The 11,327-nt window shown below is 43.0% G+C and overlaps 2 protein-coding genes across 2 annotated transcripts; one reads left to right on the top strand and one right to left on the bottom strand.

Moving 5' to 3' along the window:
- Nucleotides 1-650: 650 nt before the first annotated feature.
- On the bottom strand, nucleotides 651-2,229 carry LOC142251786 (interferon lambda-3-like). Its single transcript, XM_075324837.1, has 5 exons — nucleotides 2,089-2,229; nucleotides 1,713-1,784; nucleotides 1,477-1,620; nucleotides 1,309-1,389; nucleotides 651-740 (listed from the first exon to the last, which is right to left on the bottom strand). Exons 1-5 carry the CDS (start codon nucleotides 2,227-2,229, stop codon nucleotides 651-653), a joined length of 528 nt encoding a protein of 175 aa, XP_075180952.1.
- A 4,162-nt stretch (nucleotides 2,230-6,391) lies between these two features.
- On the top strand, nucleotides 6,392-8,029 carry LOC142251785 (interferon lambda-3-like). Its single transcript, XM_075324836.1, has 5 exons — nucleotides 6,392-6,532; nucleotides 6,838-6,915; nucleotides 7,001-7,144; nucleotides 7,232-7,312; nucleotides 7,940-8,029. Exons 1-5 carry the CDS (start codon nucleotides 6,392-6,394, stop codon nucleotides 8,027-8,029), a joined length of 534 nt encoding a protein of 177 aa, XP_075180951.1.
- The last annotated feature ends 3,298 nt before the right edge of the window (nucleotides 8,030-11,327 follow it).

Here is an 11,327-nt window from a genome sequence, read left to right as displayed (position 1 = left end):
AACACTATTATCAATGACTACTTTAGAAACACATTGACCGAAGTCAAACTTCGTCCTAACTTGATCGGTGGTTCAGCTCGTTAGAAAAGAAAAATGTATTTTGAGGATTTTGGAAAGATGCAATGATAGAAATCATGGGTGCAGAACCGAATGGCAAACCCACCAGAGAAACACTTCATAGGTCACCTGGAATGGAAATCCAACAATAATAAGCAGAAGATCTGTATTCATAATGGACAAATTTATTTTAGTGTTTCCGGGAGGGGAAAAAAAACCCATTTGAGAGCAATAAATAACACATGTGAGTATATAATAATTTCTATAAATATATAAAATAGGACTATGCGCTGATATTTATTTCTATCTGTTCAAGGCAAGTGGAAAAGTTTGGTTCCTTGATTATTTTAGAAAGATCCAGAAAATATTGATGGTTCTGAGGACGTTCTAGAGAAGCTTCTTCTGTGTGGACTTTCTGACCTATGGATGATGAGTCTTCTTTTATTTTCCTTTCAATGTTTTGTAGCGGTCACTAATCACAGGATGAAGATAATAGACTTTGTGATGTTCGGGGAAGACGTTCCATAAAATCAAATTCCGAAATTAAAGATTACTCTCTAGACTTGTGGATCTTCTTTGAAACTTCTTTTTAGTTAATTCCCATGAACCCAACACCCAACATCTTCAACCAGTAAAGGGATGAGGCCGAGCAACATGGTGTCCTGGAGACATTGTGGAGATTCCTACAAAATAGTTGAAAATGGAGAGGCTGTGAAAGTTCTTGAGATCTTCATAGACCAAATTCCATGATGTGAAGTTCTCTTGTCCTCATTAGAACATATTTACAATCCCATTTACACACTGGTTTTGGCTAACGATACCCAACATGTGCACGTGGTCTTGGCACTTATCAATATATGCAACCTAAGGCTGGATTCACATGAACGTATAACTCGCATGAGTATCGGAACGCATCAGCTGGCACGGCTGGCTTCTCTGCTGACAGGAACGGGTCAGCTGCATCTATTTCTATGGGGCTGACATGCTCCTGCCCGGAGAGTGTGCGGCCGCACCAAGTGATGCGTTCTGATACTCATGCGAGTTATGCGCTCGTGTGAGGGGACCATAATGACGAGTGCAGATAAGAAATTACGCTGGGGTCTCTATCTACTCCACTGAGACTTTAGAAAGCCATCTGACTATTCAACTATTCCTTTACTACCTTCTCCAAACAAATTTTTATTGCCTGAGTTCAAAAATCGTATCACATAACTGGTTAAAAATGATGAAGAACATCCACATTTCACTTACCTTATCCTTGAAGTCCTGGAGATGTTGCAGCCAAGGCTTCAGCTCCTCGGAGGGAGTCTCACTGATTCCTGGTGACTCTTTCTGATGGACACAGAAGAGGAGGTTGATAAGTGATGGATGATAAGTCACATTCATACAAATTAGGAGGAACTGGACATTGGAACTTGCACAGATCGTGAGATCATCTCTCAGTTTAAGGAAGATCATGAGTGACTGGGATCCGGGATCTCTAGCACCAGATGTGGACATGCTCTGCAGAACATCAACGGTTAGTGACACTCGTTTCAAGATCAAGATGAGACGATCGCTGGGCTGCGGAGAAGATGAGAGGGTCACATGGTTATTTCTTGGGCCTCTGGTGGAGTTGGGGGTCAGTAAGAGCAGCGAAATTGCTATGTACTTACCATTAGGTCACATACAGACGGTTTGTGTATCATACTTCTGTAGCATTTGATGGCACTGGTGGATATGTCCTTCTGTGGACAGAGCAGGAATTGTTATAGACCTTTTGCACAAAATGTATGTTACATGTTCAGTATAAGAGACATCAACCAAAATATCTACTGTATATTCTATTATCCAAAAGGAGTGAAAAGTTAGGAACTGACCCTCAATGTCTCATGTCCTTGGTCAATCTGTGCACCTACTAGGAGAGTCACCATATCATACAGAATGGAGAAGATCCATTGTCTTGCAGATTCAGATTGGTTCCTCATGTTGGCACCACCTATACATCCATCAATCTGACTCCTCTCTATATAACACAACCCCCCTCCTTACATGTTCATTCTGCAGTTGTCGGATCACCCTGATGTAAGCGGACGACACAGATTGATATCTGGACATCGAGCAACGCCTCCGGTGTGGCTGTCCAGTCACTGCCACAAGTACAAGGCTGAAGACCACCATTCTGACGTCCATGGCTGGAGAACTGGTGCCGATCTGGAGACTTTCGTCTCTTCTTATGACCCTTCGTATAAGATATTAATGTAGAAACTTAATTATTATCCATCATGTAAGTGTCCTCGGTGCTGATGGTTTATGTACACCTGGTAGAAGATGCTCACCTGCCCGGTTGCCTTTCTTCTCTCTATGGCTTCCAACTGGGTCTCCTATCTTCTCATGTTTCTCCTTTTATATTTCAATCTCCAAGAGAGAAAATTCTTCATTTTCGGGATGTGCAGAGATCTTCAGTGTACGTCCAGAATACAAGAGACAGCAGTGGGGGGAACTCACCGCTTTCTGTTTCCCTAGGTGAGGAGACGTCAGGTCCCTGGGAGGAGACTCATATAGGTGACAGGAGGAAGCCCTGCGATATACAGAGATGTGGCCAGGGTCTGCCGGCTCTCAATAACGACCTCCATATCGTACATGTGATATCTGTGTATAACCAAGGTCTTCCCATCACGTGGAGTAACTACGTCCATCGGAATCCTCCCAATCCAACAGATCCGATGCTTCAGATGACGTCATGGCTCCGTTGTGTGTAATATGTGAATCCTCGTAGGATTTTGCGTCCAGACTATTCTTGAAGAAGACTTTTCTGCTGACTCTATAATCCCCCATCCTCAGATAGAGCCAGACCTTGAAAACTGATCCCTTTGTCATTCTTTTCCTCTTTGGAACCAGTTATTCCAGCTATCCGATTTCTGACACTAAGTGCAAAGTTGACTAGCTCTCCTCCAGAAGGAATGAAACTCTCTGGCGCGTCTATTCGTGACTGCTACCAAAAAAGGCAGTAATTGGGGCTGTAACGAGCCTTGTAGCCGACATATTACCTAAACCAGAACCTATTTGTAGTCAGCTGTTTCGGGGGGCTTACCCTTCATCAGTGCGGAGTACGGGAACGGTCGGGTATATGAGACGGCGTTTACGCAGAGGAGATCCATGTTCTCCAAAACAACTGACTGTAGATGTGGCTCCGTTTTGGCTAAAATCCTCACTGGTCTTATAATGCTTATTAAGGGGAACATGTCATCAGAAGTTAGATTTTTATATTAATTATATTTTATTAACTTTTGGTTACAGTTTTTTTTTACCTTTTATATAACCATATTAAAAATGAACAAAGAAATCTTGCAATTTTAACAATGGTATCTTGGAATTATAAAAAAACAAACTTTCTGTTCTATACAGATAACTTTTCAGCACTTTATTATCATAGATATAAGACTGAAAGGTAAAAAATCTATATACAGGAGATTACACAGGATCCACCATACACAATAGGTGATATCACAGCTCACCTCCTCCACCTGTACAATGACGGGTAACACCTCGATATACAGCAGATTACACAGGATCCACCATAACACAATAGGTGATATCACGGCTCACCTCCTCCTCCCATACAAAGGCTGATAACACCCTTTTATACAGCAGATAACACAGGATCCACCATTCACAATAGGTGATGTCACAGCTCACCTCCTCCTGTATAATGACTGATAACGCCTCTATATACAGTAGATAAGACATGGTCCACCATACACAATAGGTGATATCACAGCTCACCTCCTCCTGTACAATGACTGATTACACCCCTATATAGAGAAGATAACACAGGATCCACCATTCACAATAGGTATCACAGCTCACCTCCTCCTCCTGTACAATAACTGATAGCACTTCTCTATACAGTAGATAACACAGAATACACAATTCACAATAGGTGATGTCACAGCTCACCTTCTCCTGTAATGATTGATTACACCTCTATACACAGTAGATAACACAGGATCCACCATTCACAATAGTTGATGTCACAGCTCACCTCCTCCTCCTGTACAATGACTAATAACACCTCTATATACAGTAGATAAGACATGATCCACCATACACAATAGGTGATATCACAGCTCACCGCCTCCTGTACAATGACTGATTACACCCCTATATACAGAAGATAACACAGGATCCACCATTCACAATAGGTGATATCACAGTTCACCTCCTCCTCCTGTACAATAACTGATAGCACTTCTCTATACAGTAGATAACACAGGATCCACCATTCACAATAGTTGATGTCACAGCTCACCTCCTCCTCCTGTACAATGACTAATAACACCTCTATATACAGTAGATAAGACATGATCCACCATACACAATAGGTGATATCACAGCTCACCGCCTCCTGTACAATGACTGATTACACCCCTATATACAGAAGATAACACAGGATCCACCATTCACAATAGGTGATATCACAGTTCACCTCCTCCTCCTGTACAATAACTGATAGCACTTCTCTATACAGTAGATAACACAAAATACACAATTCACAATAGGTGACCTTCTCCTGTACAATGATTGATTACACCTCTATACACAGTAGATAAGACATGATGCACCAGACACAATAGATGATGTCACAGCTCACCTCCTCCTATACAATGACTGATAACACAGGATCCAGCATTCACAATACGTGATATCACAGCTCACCTTTCCCTTCTGCCTATAAAATACTTCTACACAACACAATAGTGTCACCGTTGTCTGTTGTTCCCTTTTTCCATGTAACTGCAGAAAAGAACATGAATATCGTTGTATGAAAAATATATAAAATATAACCACATAAAAACTTAATAAAGCATTTGTTGAGCACATATTCCCTTTAAGGGTGTTGGACGTTGACTTTTAGGGGCACAGTGTCTGATGGGGGGCGGGAGGGAGACAGTTTTCTTCTTTCTGGAGGACAGCTAATTTGCATACATTTTTCCCATGGAGCATTGCCTGATTTTTATCTGGATTTTCTTAATGAGAAGCAAATGCCTCCAGAAATAAAGATTGACAAGCAATCTCTGAGTGGACGCTCACTCATCCCGGTCACCTGTCACAAATACGTCAGTGCAGATAAATCTAGAGACGATTCATCGCGGTGTATACTCCAGAATTTTGGTATTAAACAACCTAAACTCGAAGTTACACAAAAACTTTGCAACCTTTGTCGTTTTTACGCCAGTCCCGGCTGTTTTCACCACTGCGCTCACTGATTGGTTGCAGCAGTGCTGACAATAAAATACACCGCGTGCAGCGGCGAAGACTCATCGTTGGACCCGGGGAAGGTGAGTAAAGCACTATTTGTTTTTTTTTTAAACAAACTGTAGACAGGAGGACAGGAGTTTTCAGAAACAGGAAGATCCCTTTAAATTTTCTTAGGTTGCCCTTTTGAGCACAAGCAACCGGACACCTTTTAACCCAAAGCCACATTCAATGGATGAGATTAGCTTAGTCCTAAGTTGGACCCACTGTCGCATGTACCATATGGCTTTATGTGTGATGGCTACCTCCCGACACCTGGACTAGCCTAACTAACTATATGTCCTACACGACAGCCGTGAACACTGGTCTTTGGATGGAGCAAGAGAGGAAAAAAGGGTTAAATCCCGCTCTGCCGTGTAGAATGAAGAGGAGATCAGGTGGATATCAATATTGTGATTTTATTATTGTATGCGTTTCGAATCTTTGCTCCTTCTTCAGGATGAAATCTCTGATGTACGTCCTAAACTCATCAGCGTACGTCCTTTCCGTACAATTTCTTCCTACATGAAGTCCTTGGAAGTTCTTGTTTCTTCAAGGTCCTTGAGGTCCCATCTACTGGAGGTCAACTGGAGAGTCGAAGCCATCACATTTAACCCTTTTCTTTCATGCCTCATCGGATGGATTCTTGTGTAGATGCTTCACCTGTACGAGTCTCCTCCCAGAGACCTGACGTCTCCTCAACTGGAGATTAGGGAAACAGAAAGCCGTAAGTTCCCACGGCTGCTGTCACTTGTCTCCTGTCACTTGTATTCTGGACGTACGACGAAGATCTCTGCACATCCAGAAAATGAAGAATTTTCTCTCTTGGAGATTGAAATATAAAAGAAGAAATATGAGAAGATATGACACTGAGCTGCGAGCCACTGAGAGAAGAAAGGAGACCGGGCAGGTGAGCATCTTCTACCAGGTGTACATAAACAAACAGCACCGAGGACATTAACATAATGGATAATAATCAAGTTTTATGCATTAATATCTTATACGCAGGTTCATAGGAAGAGAAGAAAGTCTCCAGATCGGCACCAATTCTCCAGCCATGGACGTCAGACTGGTGGTCTTCAGCCTCGTGCTTGTGGCGGTGACCGGACATCCACACCAGAGACGCTGCCCGATGTCCAGATATCAATCCTTATCGTCCACCGACATCAGGGTGATCCGACAACAGCAGAATGAACATGTAAGGAGGGGGGTTGTGTTATATAGAGGGGACAGATTCATGGATGTATAGGTGGTGCCAACATCAGGAACCAATCTGAGTCTGTAAGACAATGGATTTTCTCCATTCTGTATGATATGGCGGCTCTCGTAGTAGCTGCACAGATTGACCAAGGACGTTAGGCGTTGAGGGTCAGTTCCTGACTTTTCCCTCCCTCTGGATAATAAAATATGCAGTAGATATTTTGATGACTTCTCTGATACTGAACATGTAACATACGTTATGTGCTGAAAACCTACAACAAATCCTGCTCTATCTGTTAACAGGAGAAGGACATGTCCACCAGTGCCATCAAATGCTACAGAAGTATGAGGAGACACAAGCCGTCTGTCTGTGACCTAACGGTAAATACATAGTGATCTTGCTGCTCTTACTGACCCCACCAGAGACCCAAAAAATAACCATGTGACCCTCTCATCTTCTCCGCAGCCCAGCGATCGTCTCATCTTGATCTTGAAACGAGTGTCACTAACCGTTGATGTTCTGCAGAGCATGTCCACGTCTGGTGCTACAGATCCCGGATCCCAGTCACTCATGATCTTCCTTAAACTAAGAGACGATCTCACGATCTGTGTAAGTTCCAATGTCCAGTTCCTTCTAGATTGTATGAACATGACTTATCATCCATCACTTATCAACCTCCTCTTCTGTGTCCATCAGAAAGAGTCACCAGGAATCAGCGAGACCCTCTCCGAGGACCTGAAGCCTTGGCTGCACCATCTCCAGGACTTCAAGAATGAGGTAAGTGTCCTGCGTAAGAAACGTGGATGTTCTCAGGCAATAAAGTGAATTATTTAATATCAAGGAGGTGCAGTGTCCAGAGGAGAGATGTAGGACCAATTTTTGAAGACGGGAGCGTAGCAGTGGTGGAGAGCGGGATGGACTTCTAGAGTCTTCGTAAAGCAGAAGGGAGATGTTAGTCACATTGATGGGTTATTACAATGTCCACTGAACGGCACCGAATACTAGGAGGCACTAGCACTAAATTACCAGCCCTCAGAGGTGCCCATTGGTGGAGGATGATATCTAGCAGGACACATTGTGGGTTCTCATGGGTCTAAGAGATTCCAAGGGGACTATTGTAAGATTGATTTCACACACACCCCACTTTGTAGACAATTTGAGGTGTACCATTACATCCACTGGCATATGGTATATCTCACAGGAGAAGTTAGATGCTGACACAAGACAGGATCAACACCGGGCAAAGCTTGGTTACCCCAGAGCCCACTGGGCTTTTTGACCCATAGTAATATGAGAAGATATACTTGGTTATCAAGAGGAGTAGAAGATTAAGAGGCAGACACTGACTCTACCACCAAATGCTCTTGGATTTGCAGAAGGTCTCATGATGTTATTATCTTGTAGGAATCTCCACAATGTCTCCAGGACGCTGTGTTACTTGGACTCATCCCTTTACTGGTGGAAGATGTTGGGTGTTGGGCTCATGGGAACTAAATACAAAGAACCTTCAGAGAAGATCCACAAGCCTAGAGGAAGTTTTTCATTGTTCAAGCTCAACTGAAGACTTCCCTTGGACATCCTGAATACATCGGACAGGACCATTTACTACTGACACGAGTGGTCTGGCTCTAAAAGTTCTAGCACCTACATGGCCTCATCACAAGTTTCAGTAGCAAATGTTTCCCTTTAAGCTTTGATATGGAAAATATGAGGCCATTGCTTCTAAAGCTCAGTCTGCACAGAAGACAAAAGTTCCCTACAACTTCATCCTGTCCAGAAGTGATTTCTGAATCTACAAAAAGTTGTATTTTTAAAAAAATGTTTTTGGATTTTCCTAAATGTTGATATTTTTTTTTTATAAAATATTTATTTATATTTAATTTATTTATCTTCTGAGGGTGCGAGAACCTCCAACGGTCACCACAAATACCCAGAACAAAGATGGGGCAGAACGTCCAGGATTCTTCTCACTTCTGCACCCTCTGGATGTTCTGCCTCATCTTTGTTCTGGGTATTAAAATTATTATATATTTATACATTTGAGTCATTTTATGATATTTTTATGATTATACTCTAATTATTATTATTATTATTATTTTCATCATTATGTTGATTATTACTTTTACTTCTATCACTATTATTATCTGTGGTTCTTTTTCTATGTTTTCTCCTGTTGGATATTTTGGATTTGTTTGAAAAGCATTTATTTTTCTGGAATAAAAACAATATATTTAAACATGAACTTTATTATTATCTTTGTATGTTTACTATTGTGATTTTTGCTCACACACTCCTAGGTCACCCAACAACAGAGGCCTCTTGCTAATATCTTCCTCTACATCAGTATGTTAGCCCTGGGGCAATAAAGGGAATGTGCACACGGAGTGGTTTTTGTTTTGCGGGTCCACATTGAAAAACACCTGAAAAGTCACTCAAAAAACGACAAACTCATCAAAAAAGGAACGTTTTTTGAAGAGGTTTCTACTAAAAGGATTGTTGGTATTGATCACCTTAAAAAAACAAGCACCATGATAACCAACAAGATCACCCTGAAAACTAAATGAGGATCTGCCTTTCCAGCTCGGTGTCCTCCTGATCTGGTCCCTTTAAGGTGTTGCCCCCTTGAGAAGAGTAGAAATTCACAATAAGAACTGCTACTTGAGGAGGGTTTTTTTTTAGTCAAGGAGCATGCGCTGCTCTAATGCTCACAGTCAATCCTCGGGAGCGCAATGTTCCCACTGACAGCAGGAAGCCAAGAGGCAGAGGAACGGTGCACTCCTGAGGAAAATACATAAGAAAACCCTAAAGGCCCTGGTTATGCTGTACTTTCTCCTAGAAAATTGTGTTGATTATGTTGCTCACCATGGACAAAAGAACATCAAGATCTCTGGAGATAAACTTGTAACCTTAAAGATTGTTGATAGTTTTCAACAATTTTGTGTAGCGACAAGCCAGCTACTAAGCAGGACCCTAAGGTACCACAAAAACCCTTCAACCCCTATACAGGGATCTAAAATTACTGCAGGGTCCAGGGGTTCACTGCCTCCTATGGTAGGCTGCAGTCCAGAGATGGGGATAGTTGACAGGCCGAGGTCAAACCGAGATGTCAGGCGAGGTACAAAACAGCAAGCAGGAGGAATGTCCGGAAAACAGGCCAAGGTCAAACCGAGATGATGTCAGGCGAGGTACAAAACAGTAGACAGGAGAGACATCAATAAACAAAGCCGAGTTCATGCAAGACAACAAACAAGGTGCACAGTACCAGGAAGGATGTGGCTCACAGCAACACAGGACTATATCTGGCAAAGATCCAAGAACACTGAAGGATATAAAAAATGTGTGGTGCCTTCCCATAAGCTGAAGTAGGAGCTGATACTAACTGGAAGGCACACACCCCTACAGTCAGTCAGCAGTACTGCAAGTTCCAGCCAGACCAAGCTTGGTGAATGTGCGGCGACTCCACCCACCAGAGCCACGGGAACTGACCTCTCCCTCATTACCAGTAGTGCCTGCAGTGTGAGCAGAGCGGCGCCTGGTGACTGGGGCAGAGGTCACCGGAGCAGGCCCTGGTGGAGACATGGCAGTAGAGCGGCGCCTGGTGACCGAGGCAGACGTCACTGGAGCAGGCCCTGTCAACGTGATATTTTGGTTCTCAAGTCCTCAGACAGTTGTCTTCGCCTCACTCTGTTCTCTATGCTTAGTGTAGCACACAATGTAAAAATTGAGCCAACTTCTCCTTTTTTAGTTGTTTTTTTAATGTGATTTTCATATTGCCCGCACTTGTTACTTGCCACAGGTGAGTTTGAACGAGCATCAGATGCTTGAAACAAAGTTGTTAACCCACAATTTGGAAAAGTGGCAACAATTTAATCCGGCCCATTTTTGGGTTTTGTGTGAAATTATATTATACTTGCCATTATTTCTTTTTTTTTTTTTGTTGTTCAAATACACACAATGGAAATAATCATGTGTATAACAAAAGGTGTGTAATTGCAATAGTGTTCAGGGAGAAATGCTTCATTTTCTGTAACAATTTCATGAGTGTCAAAACTATTGGCTATGACTGTAGATAGATGGATGGATGGATGGACGGATGGATGGATGGACGGACGGACGGATGGATGGACGGATGGATAGATGGATGGACGGATGGATGTATGGACGGACGGATGTATGGACGGACGGATGGATGGACGGACGGATGGATGGACGGACGGATGGACAGACGGATGGATGGACAGACGGATGGATGGACAGACGGATGGATGGACAGACGGATGGATGGACAGACGGATGGATCGACAGACTGATGGATGGACAGACGGACGGATGGACAGACGGACGGATGGACAGACGGATGGATGGAGTACAGTGGATGATATACTATATGGCCAGCAGGTGGCAGTATCATCCATAGTTTTCTGTATCAATGAAATTCCGTCCAGACCCCAGTCAGTAATGAGCCCTTACAGGGGTGCACCATCTTTTCCTCTATTTTTTGGCACTGTGGCTGCTATGAGCAGTGTCACTGATATGTGGCAGCATTTTAAGCTCCGTTTAGACGTCAGTTTCTCACAGACGGAGCATGTGCCCATTGTAGTCTATGGGGTGTTCATATATCCATGGGGGTTTTTTTCGGATCAAGTGTAAAAAAAAATAAAAAATGGTGACACGTCCGATTTGGATCCGAGTTCATTGTGAATCTCGCTCATGTCAGTCAGTGGGTCCATGAAATAAATGGGCAGCGCCCGGACCCCATCCATGGGTCACATCATCCTGGGGCTGTACGGAT

Source organism: Anomaloglossus baeobatrachus, chromosome 9, assembly GCF_048569485.1.
Source record: "Anomaloglossus baeobatrachus isolate aAnoBae1 chromosome 9, aAnoBae1.hap1, whole genome shotgun sequence".
Lineage (NCBI taxonomy): Eukaryota > Metazoa > Chordata > Amphibia > Anura > Aromobatidae > Anomaloglossus > Anomaloglossus baeobatrachus.
The sequence above is the reverse complement of the archived record's forward strand: the minus strand, read 5'-3'. Positions and strand labels throughout refer to the sequence as shown.